This window comes from Myotis myotis, unplaced genomic scaffold (assembly GCF_014108235.1).
Source record: "Myotis myotis isolate mMyoMyo1 unplaced genomic scaffold, mMyoMyo1.p scaffold_m19_p_15, whole genome shotgun sequence".
NCBI classification, from domain to species: Eukaryota; Metazoa; Chordata; class Mammalia; order Chiroptera; family Vespertilionidae; genus Myotis; species Myotis myotis.
This window is the reverse complement of record NW_023416319.1, coordinates 3949366-3964343: the sequence shown is the minus strand read 5'-3', so window position 1 is coordinate 3964343 and position 14978 is coordinate 3949366. Positions and strand designations below refer to the sequence as shown.

At 61.8% G+C, this 14978-nt stretch overlaps 1 protein-coding gene across 1 annotated transcript; it reads right to left on the bottom strand.

Moving 5' to 3' along the window:
- DPYSL4 (dihydropyrimidinase like 4) lies at positions 1-14261 on the bottom strand. Its single transcript, XM_036335716.1, has 14 exons — positions 14087-14261; positions 11091-11179; positions 10311-10495; positions 8232-8396; positions 6912-6973; positions 6736-6816; positions 5801-5869; positions 5261-5381; positions 4319-4475; positions 3896-4037; positions 3048-3218; positions 2473-2652; positions 1636-1801; positions 1-852 (listed from the first exon to the last, which is right to left on the bottom strand). Exons 1-14 carry the CDS (start codon positions 14123-14125, stop codon positions 761-763), a joined length of 1719 nt encoding a protein of 572 aa, XP_036191609.1. The 5' UTR covers positions 14126-14261; the 3' UTR covers positions 1-760.
- Positions 14262-14978: the final 717 nt, after the last annotated feature.

Below are 14978 nucleotides of genomic sequence, written 5' to 3'. Positions count from 1 at the left end.
GAAGCTTCCAACCCAGACGCCTTTAATTGAGCCAGTGCCCACCAGACTGGTGGCAGTGCTGCGGCCGGCTGGGTGGCATGCAGAGTCCTGGCTACAGTTGTCCTCACTGCACAAAACTGCTGCTCTACCGCACTACTGGATGCACACTTAGTAACAAGATGGGGGCATCCTAGCTAAAGGTCCTAACTCCCCTTGGAGATGGGCGACTACGAAGGCGGAGGTTTGGTCCTCAGAAGAGTGTACAATGCGGCCGGGAAGCCAGGCCGCGCTCAGCTCCCGGCGGGTCCCTGAAGTCACAGCAGCCCCGGTGGGGCTCAGCTCACGGCGCTGCTCCTGTGCCGTGACAGGCTGGGCCGGGGCTGGGGGCCGGGACCGGGGACACAGGCTGTAGCTCTGCAGGGAGGCAGACGGCAGAGCCGGGACTTCGAAGGGCAGTGATGCACACGGGGAGGAGGGGGGCAAACCCCAAACCCTTGGCCTGTGTGTGTTGTGAGGCCCTGGGGGTTCCCACAGCCCTGCCTTCATGAGGCACCTAGCACCCGGCCCAGGCAACCTGAGCTGTCCCTGGCAGTGGCACCTCCCCAGATTCAGCCCTCATAACGGGGCCTGGGACCCCCAAAATGAGAGTTTCTGGGGAGGGGAAGGGAAGACCAAGCACCTTTCAAAGTCAGTTCAACAAAGGGAAGCTAACAGGGAGAGTGAGCCCCACGCCGCCTGTCTGGGACAGCACCCGCTGCTCACACCCTGAGCAGAGTGAGGTCTAGGACAGCGAGGTGATGTTGGAACGTCCACCAGGGGGCGCCATGATCTTCTGGGCTGTGCGTCTGGCAATGTGGTCATCTGCCTGAGATCCTGCAGAAAGGGCAGGGCACCGGCGTGGGGAGAGGTTGCAGACACGGCCACATCCAAAGGCCAAGATTGCAGAACCCTCCCCCTGCAAGGGTCCCTGACGCTCCCCAGATGGCAGGTGCTCCTGTCACTGAGGCCTCGGATGCATAGGACAGCAAGGCCAGCGTTTACAGCAGGCAGGGGCCTGGAGGTCAAGGTCCACCCTCTGGGAAGTCTTCCTGGAGCAGAAGCCAGTCCTGCCTCATCCCTCCAGGGGGTCTCAGGCTGTCCCTGAGATGGGAGAGGCCTGTCCCTAGCTGTTAAGATGATCCAGATTTCAAAGGGGACCTTCCCCTGCCCTATGTCCCCAGGAGGTGAGCAGGGATTGCCATCACCTTCCCAAGAGGGAGCACGAGACAAGTCCTCACGGGGCAGGTGAGCCCCACCCAAGGGCTGGAAAGGGAGGTGTCTGGCTCTGGTTTGCAGAGAGAACCTGGGCCCAGTGCTTCTGGAAGGCTCTGTCACACAGCATGCTGGGAGGTCCCTGACCAGAGGCATGTCCCTGAAGATCCTTCTTCATGTGCCTCACACACCACGGCGGGTGGTGGGGCTGCTGGGGCTGGAGCAGCCGGACTCCACCTGGCACTTGGGTCCCACAGAGGCTGGGCATCCCACGCTCACCCTGGGCTCAGAGTGACAGCCCCAGGCAGGTCCTGGGGCCGGAAGGGGCTTCCAGGTGGGCCTCACCCCCCCGCCCGGCCCCTGGCAGGGCAATGGTCTTCACTCACAGACACAGGCTCAACTCACCAGACAAGCTGAACCCCGACTGGTGCAAGTTCCGCACGGGCGGCACTGAGATCTTCCCGGGGCAGGACGCGCGGGCCTGGGAGCCACCCCCGGGCTTGGCGGGCACCATCACCTCGTGGACTGGCCCATCGTAGAGGCCTCGGGGCACGCCATGAATCTCTGCCAGCTGCAGGTCAAGGGAGCCAGGCGTGAGGGGGCTGAGGCACCCACAGCTGGAGGGCAGGGGCTCCTGCCAAGAGCCTGACCACTCTACTCTGTTCCAACATCAGGGTCAGGTTCACTGAGCAGCTTCTGGGCCCTGACAGCCTGAGTTAGAGCAGGGACCACACCCCTCCCCAGGGGACGGCCCCCAGGCAGCTCACTCTCAGTTCAGACATCCTTTGAGTGTGCCTGTGTGCATGCGTGTTCATGCAGCAATCACTTAGGCATGCAGTGTGGAACCTAGTGCAACCATCAGACGCAGGGTTATGGGAAGAGAAGGTAAAGACAAGGAAAAGTGCTCATGATGTCCAAGTTCACAAGAGCCATTGTGGAAAGCTCACGCCCTGCTGATGATCACGTGCACATCTGCTCATGGAGAAACCCTGGAGGCCCTGCTTCTGTGTCCACAGTAGTTTACTTGGGGAGGTGCCACTCATGACTCTATTTCCCTCTGTCTGGGCTTTGCACAGACGTGGGTCACTTGGGAAATAAACGCTCAGAGGGCCACCCCTGGAACCCACCCCCGGAGCAGGCCTGCGCTGCTGGGTAGGGGGTCGGGGCTGACCCGGAGCAGAAACCTCCCGGACGTGTGGAAGGTCCGAGAACTCTCGCCTTGCACGCTGGCCCGGGCCTTACCCTGTTGCGCGCCTTGATCCTCTTGTAGACGAAGTCCGGGAATGTCTTCCGAGGAATGAAGCGGCCAGCCCCCGGAGTGACGAACAGGTGCCCGTCCTCCAGGACCACCCTGCCCTGACTGATGACCACCGTGGGGGCTCCTCGGCACTCCACGCCTTCAAAAATGTTGTACTCCACATTCTGGGGGGACAGGGCGAGAGTCCAGCACCACCCTCGGGACACCCCTCGGACTGCCAGCCTCCTAGGGGTGTGGGGAGGCAGGTCTGAGTGCCCGTGCTTGACCTCTGATGGGAGGCAGCCAACTCGGCGGGGCCAGAACCAGCAGGAACCGGCCGCACCCTCCTGGGCTTGTCTCTGAGTCCCATTTCTTAGAAGGACAAAGAGCACATGGGTGAGCTTGCCCTGGGTAACTCGCCCTCCGGGTGGGCAGGCACGTGACACTCTGCAGCAATCTCCAGACAGGCGTCCCAGCTGAGTGGGGCAGAGCTGCACCCGATGGCCATCCTGGAGCCCCGGGAAGGCTGCCAGGCCCCAACCCCACCCTGACCCTGACTCGGGGACCCGGCTTCACTCACCAGGTTGTGGCTCTTGGCAGAGATGATTTTCGTGGCCTTGGGGTTCCAGATCACCAGGTCAGCGTCGGAGCCCACAGCCACGCGCCCCTTCCTTGGGTAAAAATTGAAGATTTTGGCTGCATTTGTACTGGTCACAGCAACGAACTCATTCTCGTCCATTTTCCCTGAGGCCTGGGAAGCAAGAAGGGGAGCTGAGAGGTCTGGGGCTTCATGGGGCCCAAGGCCCTGCCCCCCAAGGCAGTGACAGCACCCGCTCACACTCCCAGGGCACATGAATCGGTCCATCTCAGCCAGCCAGTGCTCTCCCCCTTCCTGTGCCCAAAGCCTGGTCCCGGGGCTCACTGAGTGGTGAGTAAGTGGAGAAGGCTCCAGGTCTGTGTGCCCTGCGGGACATGACTGTTTCCCCGTGTGGCCAGGAGGCCTGGGGAAGCAGGGCGGTGAGGGGGGCCGGGGTCTGGGCCTCAGTCCAGGGAAGGGCCGGGGTTGGGGGGCGAAGGGGACCGAGGAAGCCAGGCAGAGCTTTCCGAGTAAGGCGGGAGTCTGGATTGCAGGCATGATGGGGAGACCACTAGCACCGCAGAGGATAACACCATCGGAAAGGGGTCCCACTCGCTCTCAGCTGCCTGCACAAATGTGACATGAGAATCAGAGGGGGGGGCCCTTGGGGGGACCAGAACCGATGTCTGAGGAGCCCTGGGTGAGGGCGGGAACAAGGACACACTGGGGCCCACACACTGGACTCATTCCGCATGGTGTTTCCTGGTTAAGTGCTTCCCACTCTGCTGAGCCAGCAGATCCCAAGGCAGCCGGCTCCGGTCGGTGCTTGGCGCCCAGGCCCCGGGACTCACCACACACTTCTCCCAGACCACCGACATGCGCTCCTCCACACCGTTGGTGCCCTCGGGGATGAGAGTGAAGTTGTCTTTGCCGACGGCCTTCTGGGCAGTGGTGAAGGTGCAGTGGGCACTGCCCGTCACCTGGAGGTCCCCGCTGAGAACAAGCGAGTCAGGGAGCCCAGAGGGGCCTGGCCCTCCTGAACCAGCCAAGGCTGCCTGGCTTCACCCCCACGTGGCCCATACACCCACAGGGCCAGAGGTGGTCTGTGAGGGCAGCGCTGGGCAGAGCTGCGCCTCGCTGTGGGGGTGGGGCCGGGGCAGATCAGGGTGGGTGCTCTGGTGCGGCCCAGGGTTTGTGTGGGAGAAGCTTGGAGCTGCCAGCAGGCCGAGGTCGTGCACACAGGCCCACCTGGGCCACCCTAAGCGTCTCCTTACCTGGCCAGCAGGGAGGTGAGGTGGTCTGCGGTGGTGGGGTCCGGGTTGATGGGGGGGGAAGTGACGAAGGCCGCGGCCTTTGCCCAGTTCTTGCTCCAGTAATGCGAGCCGTCAGTGCCCAGGCTGGCGGTGAGGGGCTCCCCAAACACGACCACCCCTGCAGTGAGGCCCGTGAGAGGCACCCCACGCCTGCATGCCCCCAGGGCCCAAGCAGGGTGGAGGACTGGGCACTGCACTGCCCCTCAATTTCCTGACCCTGCACAGCTTGTCCCTCTCCTCTCGGGCACCAGGCAGGCAGGGGGTCAGGCCTGCCCGGCACTCCACTGGGCCACAGGCTGAGTGAGACCCCGTCAGCTCGCTGCTCGCCCCCTGCTGGTCTGCACGGACACATACATGCTTTTCTTATTTACCCCTTGCCTCCATGTGTGGGTGCTCTGTGGGCAGAGAGCACCCCCGCTTTCAGGATGTGCACTCCAGCTCCTGGTGCACAGAGGTGCCCAGCGAACAGTGTGTAGGGCGCCAGGTGGGGTCAGCTGGACAAGATTCCATTGCACTAAAATCAGGCTCCCTCACAGCACGCTTCCCCGGGGAATCCTGACCATGATGACCCCAGGGCCATCCTGGAGCCCCTGGGAAGGGACTAGCCCAAGGTCATTGGGCATGTCCACCATCACACACAGATCCTGTGTCTCCACAGGCCCCTCTGTTTGCTTTAAGGCCCCTGGTGAGCAGCTGCTGCTCCCCCGCAGGCCACACAGCCCACCCCTGGAGTCCCTGGCATGAGGCCCCTCGGTGAGGAGACCAGACTGGGCGGCAAGCTGCTTCTCAGTCATACCTGCCCTACTCTGAGCCTCAGTGAAGCCAGCCAAGTTCCCGGGAGGTGAAGGTGACCCCTGACCCCCCAGACCCTCACCAACATGGGGGTCCAGGCCCAGGACTCACCCTTGCGCTTGGCCCGGGCCACCACGTCAGCCGCAGCCTTGCTCATCACCTTGGTGACGTACAGGGGGCAGTTGGCCTGCTTGGCGATGGTGACGGCACGGTACACAGCCTCGGCCTCCACCTGGGGACAGGGATTCTCAGGCCAGGCGAGGGCCTGGGGAACCCTGACCATGCTGACCCCCAGGGCCATCCTGGAGCCCCTGGGAAGGGACTTGCTCAAGATCACAGGGCATGACGGTCACACACAGATCCTGGGCCCAGAGAGGGCACCCCTGGGTGGGTGAGGACTCCAGCTTGGGACTCGGTGCCCAGGATTGGGTGACCCACATAGTTCCCAGGCCCTGACCTTGCCACCTTTCAGCCTTGAGTACGGGCTTGGGGTGACCAGCAGTCATAGGGGACATGTGCCTGGTGGGGGGACAGGTAAGGACAGCATGGCTGCGGCCCTGCCCGGGCCATGGATCCAGACCCACCCCCAGAGGAAGGCGGCATCTGGGGCGCAGTCAGTGCCAAGGTGCACGCGGCGGGCACAGCGCCTACCTCGTCGGGATGGCTGAGCACGTGGCCCTCGGGGCCGGTGATGCCAAGCTCCAGCAGCCGCTTCTGCTCCTACAGAAACCAACCAGGTGCCACGTTCCTGCCCAGGTGCACCAGAGCCTGGAGCCGCAGCCAGGGCGTGCGGGCCACCGCCCAGGGGCAACCACTAGCTGAGGCTGAGTCCGGGCCCCTAGCATCACCAACCACGGAGAATGCAGAGCAGGCGAGGAGTGGCTGCTGCTCCCCGAACTACAGATGGGAGAACGGGGCTTGGAGAGGGCAAGGGACTCGCCCGAGGTCACAGGGTTCCTGGTGTTGGGGCTCAGATGACGCCACAGGCTTGCCTGCCAAGCTGGGTGTGCACTGGGGGCTCTGTACAGGCGGGGTGGGCGGACCACCCCCCAGGCCCCAGAGGAGCCCCCTGAACCTCCCTGGTGCCCCGATGCACCTGCACCTGAGGGGCCACCAAAGGCCTGAGGAGAAAAACATCAAGTGCAGGGCGCAGAGCTCGTGGGCGCCCACCTCACAGCCCGGGCCGAGGGGAAGGCGATGGGCAGGACCCCACCTGGGATGTGACTGAAGGACAGGCACTGACCCCACACGTGCGCCCACTGGTCAGAAAGAAAACAAAGCCAGCTCCCTGAGGGGCCTCCATCCCTGGGGCCGGGAGGCCCGAACCCCCAGTCTCAGTACCCCCAACAAAGCAACATTTTGGTTTGGAAGAACTTTTGATAAGTGTGATGACCATGGAAAAATCGATGGCAGCAAAAGGTTCCCCTAACTCCCTGCTTGCTTGACCTTTGACCTGGGCAAACTACCTCCTGAACATGTTCAATATTCCCTCCTTCGGGGTTGGTGGGATTAAGTGCTCACATGCTGGTGTCCAGGAGTCACCCTCGCCCTCACCCCTCGCCGCGCCCAGACAGCCCAGCCCGCACCTCCTCCACGATGTCTCCGTTCTCTGCGTGCACTTGGGCCAGGGCTCCCAGGTCCCGGATGATGCTGAAGATCTCATACATCTGCGAGGAGAGGCACACAAGCCATAAGGGGGCGTCTCTCCCGGCAGCAGCCCGAGAGACACCTGCGGGCCCCTCCTCTGGGCACCGGCCCCTACCTGGCCGTCGGTGCACTGGCATCTGTCCTTGTACGCCATGAAGACCAGGAAGGAGTTCACACCTGGAGGAGAGGCAGGAAGGGGTGAGACGCTCAGCTGTCGGGGTGATGCCTGGGAGCCTCCCCGCCTCCCCCATCTCCAGAGGCACCAGGTGGGATGGTCCCTCTCCATGGCCATCTCCCCAGCTGGCATGGCAGCCCTTGGGCACCAGGCCCACACACACCGACAAGAGGTGATGAAGGTGGGTGTCTGCCAGCCCCCCCTCACCTGCCCCTCAGGCCCTGGGATCAGGGACCAATGGCTCCCCAGTAGCGAACATAGATGAATCCCTCACAAACACACCTCTGGGCCCCCTCACCTCTCTCTAACTCCGTCTAACTTTTGTCAAATCCACTATGAACCTTGATATGGTTTGTTGTTTTTTTTTAAATATATTTTATTGATTTTTTACAGAGAGGAAGGGAGAGGGATAGAGAGCTAGAAACATCGATCAGCTGCCTCCTGCACACCCCCCATTGGGGATGTGCCCGCAACCAAGGTACATGCCCTTGACTGGAATCGAACCTGTGACCCTTCAGTCCGCAGGCCGATGCTCTATCCACTGAGCCAAACCGGTCAGGGCTTGATATGGTTTTAGCTTCAGGACTTTCAATAAAAAAGCTTAGCCCTCGCCCTGGCTGGTATGGTTCAGTTGGTTGGGCATCATCCTTTGCACCAAAAGGTGGAAGGTTTGATTCCCTGTCAGGGCACACGCCCAGGTTGAGGGTTCATCCCTGGTTGGGGCATCTGCAGGAGGCAGCTGATCGATGTTCTGCTTTCATATCGATGCTATCTCTCTCTCTAAAAAACAAAAAAGAAAAAAGTAAACTAAAAAATATAATAAAAAAAAAACTTAACCCTTGGTGATGGACTGGCCCGTCATCTGCACGGGCAGCATAGAGCACTGAGGGTGCTAACACCTCCTCCTTCTAACCGGGTCTTAATTGCCAGGAAAACGAATATCACGTTTCCTCCACCCACGACCACGAGACAAGGGAGTGCAGTGACAGCTGTGACCACTGTAACGAGGACAGTTACAAGATATGTCCCTCAGGCTGGGAGGTGAGGACCTTAGCCTGGATCCTCTGGAAGTAGAACAGACCCTCGAGTGACTCTTCTCCAACTTCCCCCAACTCCTGGCCACCGGCCCTGGGGCCAGACGGATGTAGAGCCCAGCACGGAGGGGCAGCCCGGGAGGGGGCTTCCCACCGAGACCAGGGAAGCCCAGGCCCCCGTCTGCCCACCTGCCAGCCAGCCCCCCTCAGCCCTGTGGGCACTCACCCTTGTCCTTGACCAGGGCCTCCAGCTCCTCCCTGATGCTCTCGTGCCAGCGGGGGATGTCCACGTGCAGGGAGTAGTCGCAGCAGGCCCCGGCGTCCGCCCACTCCCGCCACTGCTCGTAGGCCGCCAGCAGGCTCATACCCACGTCAGGGAACACGTGGTCCACTGTGGGGGCAGTGCAGTCAGCCGAGCCCCCAGCACGGGAACTGGAATGACCTCGACCTCCAAGGAGGTCATGTTAACAAGAGATCAGGAACAACACAGGAGATGCCACAGGCACCTTAACAGGGGCTGTCACTGCTGTAAACCTGCTCATCAGCTCTGTCCAGAAAGGCATCGAGCCATCTCCTCAGCCTCTCTCTGAGCTGAGAGACAATCCACCTCGCCCCCCCGATGCACACATCACAGCTCAACAGCATGGGTGGCAGCTAAGGGCCTTACCCTCCAGCACAGGAGCACCTTGAGGTGGGGAAGGGAGGGCGCCGCTGTCCTCGGTGCTGGACCTGGACGCCTGCCCAGAACAGCGGCGTAGGGCTGGCTTCCCATGAGCCTTCCAGACTGCACACACCTTCATCAGTGCCACCCATCCCACCCATCCTCTGGGGAGGCTGGGAGTGCACACACTGCACTGTCAGCCCCTCACCTGCCAACCTCACACCCAAGGCCCAAACCCTGCTCACAGCCTCCCCTGGGTGGCCAACAGGAAGGCACCACCCCAGGGTCCTGGCAGGTGCTGTGCCTCCCTCCAGCACAGCCTTTACGGGGCTCCTGTGCTCCACAGCTCAGATGGGGAAGCCAGGACCCTGCGGGAGTGGGTGCCTGTCCCACCCTGAGGGCCATGCACAGCTCCAGGCCGGTGCTGGCAGGTGGAGGAAGCAGATGGCTCGACAGAGCCAGCCCCAAGCCTGTAACATCTCTCCATCCTCTCAGCCACACCTCACAGCCTTGGCATTGGCATGGGCAGGTGATGTCAACCACAGAGGTGTCCTGGCCGGCCGGGGCCACCAGTGACCGGCATGAGCAATGGCCTGAAACGACCAGTCTCCTGAGTCCATCTAAAAGATGGATGGACCGTCGTGGGGTTTTTCGCTTCTTGGTTGAGTAAACCAAACCACGCCACGATTCTGACAGTGGCTAACTGTCACTGGTGGAGTAGCCCACAGTCCTCAGCGCGGCCTTCCCTGGCGGCAGTCACAGAGCGTTTCCTGTGCACCAGGCGCCACAAAGCACCTCTGTGCGCGAGCACGCTTCCTCCTCCTGCTGCCTGACAGATGGGGCAAGTGTGGCCTGTATTAGCCGGCTGTTATCTGAGGCCACACAGCTAGAACATGGTGGAGCCAGCGCCCCACCTGGTTCGTGAGACCCGGCACAGCAGGCACGGCTGCACTCGGCATTCAAGGCTGGGAGAGAGGGCTTTGGCCTGCTATCTCGTCCTGGCTCCTGAGCTTGCCAAGAGCGGGAACACCACACAAGCTGGCACCTGGGGCTTCTCCTCCGAGCTCAGAGGATTTTGTGAGGACAGCACATGAGCTGCAGCCCACCAGGACGGTGCTCGCGCCTGGCACAGAGCCAGCTCAGAGAAACAGTACTTCTGGTGGTGCTGAGAGAGTAACAGTAAGTTTTTGTCTTCCTTTTCCTAAAGACACAGCACCTGTTTTTCATTCTTCTTGACACAGGCAGGAGCTTGCTGCAACCCAGGCCTCAGCGGGGGTGAAGTTGACGCGCAAACCCATCTGGCATTTCAGGTGACACAACCCCTCGCTTGCCCAAAGCATCGGAGTTTTCCAAACCTGGTCCCCGGCCAGCCGCTGGCTTCCCAGGAAATAATGAATAACTGGGCACTCGTCCATGCGCTCCCACAGACTCCCAGGGGCACCCCAGAGCTGGCCAGGCAGGATGGCCAGCATGAGAAACAGAAGTGACGAGGGAAGGCACTCCAGGGCTTTGCAGATCGGGATGTGATAGAGGAAAATGGGACTGAGAAAAAACCCAGCACGCAAACCACTTCCTGCAACACACACACACCCGGCCAGAGCACCCAGGTGGGGGCCGGACGCTGCCCGACCTGGCGACACTCACATATCATGGTGGTCCCTCCCGCGAGGGCTGCCTTGGTGCCCTGGCAGAAGTCGTCAGCTGGGGTCATGCCCAGGGCAGGCATCTGCAGCCTCGTGTGCACGTCGACACCTCCTGGAAGGACCAGCAGGCCATGGGCATCAATGGTTCGGATGCCCCCAGGGACGATGAGGTTTTCCCCAATCTGTCTGAAAGCAGCAAAGGGAGATGTCGCTGGTTAGAAAGGGCCCAGGTCAGAACATGCGTGGGCTCCCCGGCAACGCGTGGAGCTGGGACGCGTGAGCTTGGGCTCCTGTCCTGAGGGAGAGGGCCACACGGCCAGGGCTCCACAGGACTCCGGAGACTGTCAGAGCAGCGAAGTGGCTCAACACAGCTGGCCCTAGTGGGGGATCTGGCCCCGTGTGCACGTCACGGCGCTGGTGGTGTCCACTGAGGCGTCCACTTGTCCTTCGCTGACTAGTGGCTGGAGATGCTTGACATAGAAGCAGAGAAGCTAATAGGTGTGGTCAATACGTATTTATTAAGCACCCACTGTGAGCCCCGAATCGTCCCAAGGCTGTGATGGTGCAAGAAATGTGGATGCCATAGTCCTGTTTCCTGAGACCTTACGACTGGACTTTACGGTGAGATTAGTCACTCAAGGCCTGGGCTGGAGCTGCTTGCAGGGAATGAGGTTTCGGAAAAGAAAAAACACTGGCGTGGATTTCACAAGACTGAGCGTCCTGGATCACGTGCAATCAGTGCACTCTAGGGCCTGCGAAGGGATCCTTAACAGAAACTTACTTTACCAAACCGTCTTCCACGTACAAATCAGCGAAAAAGGACTGGTCATCGTTCACAACCTTCCCACCCTTGATCAGAAGGCGATCACTCTATTGCAAACAAACAAACAAACAAACAAACAAAATGGGTAAGTTTTCTCCAAACCGAGTTACCCAACATTGTTAGTACAACCTCTCACTCTGGATCTACGACTGAAACATTGGCGCACAATCTGTACACGTAAAACCCAGCAGAAAAGCCAGCAGCATCTACCATCCGAAAGAACAGGGCAGAGGCAGCTGCAGTCGGGGGCACCCCACCCACTCCTTAGGGCCCTGCACCCACCCAGCCCCCTCCTACTCTGCAGAACCTCTTCCCCCGCCCCGCCCCACAGGCCCTCACTCAGCCTCCCCCTCTGCTCTCCTCCCAAAGGCAAAAAGATGAACAGGGGAACTGGCTTTTCACTTTGTCAACAAAAAGCCCACATTAGTGAGAATGAGCGGTGCAATGAAATGGGTTATATTTACATCTTCAAGTTTACCATCTAACTCAATACCCAGCTGAGGACAGAGGTGAGCAAAGTCCCTACCATGTCCGCGCTGGCCCCGAAAGTCTGCCCCGCTCTTTCCGTCCCCTCTCCTCCCCCCATGGCCTCAGCGAAATCACATGCAAGGCCATCAGACTGTGACAAACACAGGAGACAAAGAGGAGGACATGATGGATGGTGGGGGAGGAGACGTGGCTGCTTCAGGGAAGGAGGGGGCCTGTCTGAGGGGCTGAAGCGGGAGGCCACACAGCCTATGCAAAGGCCCTGCAGCTGGAAAGAGCTTGAATTAATATAAAACCCAAGAGGAAGCTGGGGGCTGGAAACTTCTGAGGGAGGGGAGAGGCCCAGGGCTGACGGGGTGGCCCTGGGATCCATGGAGGGCCCTCAGCGGGTTTAAGCCTGGTAAGGGATGTTTGCAGGAGGTCACGTTGGCTCTGCACAGAACGTAGAACCTGGCGTTTAATGATGGAAACAGGCCCGTCACTTGGGTGATGTCTGAGGTTGTCCAGGTGAGAGGAGAGGCCTTGGACCAGGATGAGAAATGGACCCCAGAAGGGCTGCTGACGGGGAAGCCATGGGGGTGAAGGGCCAGAAAGGCATCGGGGTGACCACAGGTGCTGGTGCTGCCTGGAGGCATCCCACGCGGGTGAACAAAGTGTCAGGGAGCAAGGCCAGCTGTCCGTGGGTCCGCCCCACAGCACAGCTGGGACAGGGGCAGGGGCTGAGCCAATGCTCACAGCCATAAACCCTTCTGAGCATCCCCCCAAATGTTGGGAGAAAGTGTGGTGTGGTGCCTCCCTCCTGCCTCCCAACTGCCCGGCCCCAGGCCACCAGGGGTGATGGTCTGACCTCGGGGAGAATAACAGAGAAGAGCAGAGTGTAGACGATGCGGATGAGGGTCCAAGTTTGCAGCACTTTCCTCAGGGCTCCCTACGACTCCGCCCCGTGGCAAAGCCTGCCGCACTTCACGGGAGGCCTGACCGGGTGCCCACCTAGAGGCCTGGCCAGAGCTCCAGCCAGAGCCTCTGGCCCCTTACACACCATCAGCCCGATGCCAAGAGGACCAGGCCACGGGTGTGGTCGGTGGGAACGCTAGGAGCCTACCATTAAATAACGCATTACTTATGAGCCGTATTACTTACTCTCCGTTCTTACTGACACCTAAGAGCTTGTACCTAATGGATTACAGCCTCGTCTACAAAAGGGCTGACGAATTGCCCTGGCCAAAGGCAGACCCTTCCTTATACAGCCCAGAGCTAAGGATGAGCTTACACTTTAATGGGCTGAGAAGTATTTTCTAAAAGTCCCGGCTTTGGGAAAGTGGTATGAAATCCACGCCTCACCCTCCCCCAGTGAGGAAGAGACTTGTGCTCTGCGCCGCCCCCCTTACCCCACACCCCACACCCACCCCCACACCCCACACCCCACACACGGTTCTCAGGTATTTGAACCCAGACTCTGGGAACTGACTGTGTTTGGAACCAAGCAGATGAGATGAGGGTCCATGCGCAGGATGGGGGCGGATGGAAGGGGTCCTCCTGCCCCTCCCCCCCTCCATCCCTCCCCACTCCCCTCCTCCTCCCCAGCCAGCCAGCCACAGGCAGGAGCCCTCCCTCTGGTTCGGTATCTCAGGAAATGAGACCCCACCACCCTCCCACTGAGGCCAAGTCCAGAGTTGGGTCCGAAACTCTGAAACTCCTCGGGCCCTCCGGCGCCACTGTCCAGCTGGGGCCCAGGCGGCCTGCCTCCCCCCTCCCTCTCCCTCCCTCCCCCTCCCTCCCTCCGCGGGCTCCTGGCGTCTGGAGCGGTGGCTTTGTCTCCGGGCAGCCAGGGGCGGAGGTCTGACCTCCCGCACCGCAGCGTGTGGTGTCTGGGGGTCTCTTCTCCCCGAGGGATGGGGTGCCCGTTCGGCAGCTAATAAGCTCGCTTTCCCCGGTGTCTCCGAACCCCGGAACCTTGAGGGGCTCGGGCCGCCACGGGCTCTGGGCCGAGCCGGGCCGAGTCGCTTTGTCTCGGACCAGAGCTCGGGCGCAGCGGAGGGTCTGGGGGCGGCCGGCCTGGGGCGAGGTGCGCAGGGCGGCATCTCCGCGCCCCAGGCCGGGCTGGCGGCGCCAACAAAGGGCCGCGTCCAACTCCGAGGCGGAGGCAGAGCCGAATCCGCCGCCTCGCCGCCGGCCAGGCCTTCGCGGGGACGGAGGCGCGTCGGCGCTTCGGAAAGCGCCCGGCCCCGGGCCCCGGGCGCAGAGGGGTCCCGGGAAGCGGCAGGGCCCGGGCCTGGGCGCTCGGCTCTCGGAGACCTCAACCCCCGGCGGCGGCGCGTGAAGGGTCACAGCCCGGACAGGCGGTCAGCCCGGTGCGGGGGGCTGGGTCCGAGGGCCAAGGGCCTGGCCCGGGAGGGAAGGTCCACCCCGGGCCAGGAGGCCAAGCCCCGCCGGCGGTGGGCAGAGGATGCGGGGCGGAGCGGGCTCACCGTGATCCGGGGGATGCTCTTCTTGCCTTGGAAGGACATTCTCCTCCTAGGGCGGGTCCGGCTGGGGGTCCCGGGCAGGGGCCGCTCGCGCCCGGCGGGGGAGGTGCAGAGCCCGGAGCGGGGTGGGGGCACCGGGTGTCCAAGTCCGAGCCAGCCAGGCCGCGCAGCTCCCGTTCCCGGCCCCGCCCTCGGCCAGGCCCCGCCCCGCGGCTTATCAAGCCCCGCCCCTGTCAGGTTCAGGTCCCTCCCTCCTGCCCCTCAACTACCCGGCCCCAGGCCCCAGGCCCCAGACCCCAGCACTGACCACAAGACCAGCTCGCGCAGGCGTGAACCCGCTGAAGCGCTGGGTGCAGAGGGGACAGGATTGCAACAGATGCGAGTCCGTGTACGTTTGAAGTCTGCACCCCTTCCCCCTCCCCCTAAGGAGGTGGGAGAGGTCGGTCAATGTCTTGCCAGGACAGCCAAGGGCCGGCCGCCAGTTCCCTGGTGACCTGAGGCACCCAAGGCCGCAGGGATGGAACCCGATCTCAAGTTCAGGCCCAGGCACTCCAGGAGCACTCGGTCCAGGAAGTGTCTCTGGCCAAAGCCAAGCTCTTTCGAGGATAACCCGCCCCCGTCGGAGCGCTGGGCTATGCGCTGGCCCAGGATAGGGCGATGGAGACACCTCCCAGCGAGGCTGCTGCAGGGCCAGCGCACGAAGTTTGGGGCAGGAGGAAGGGGGCCACGTTGGAGAGACACACCAACACAGAAAGATGGAAAGAGACAGCGAGAATGAGACACACACAGGGAGACAGCTACCCAGAGCCCAGGACACACCAGAGTGCGAGAGGCCGAGACCCGGAGAGGCTGGGGTGGAGAGGGCGGGAGGGAAACGCAAACTAGAGAAGACCAG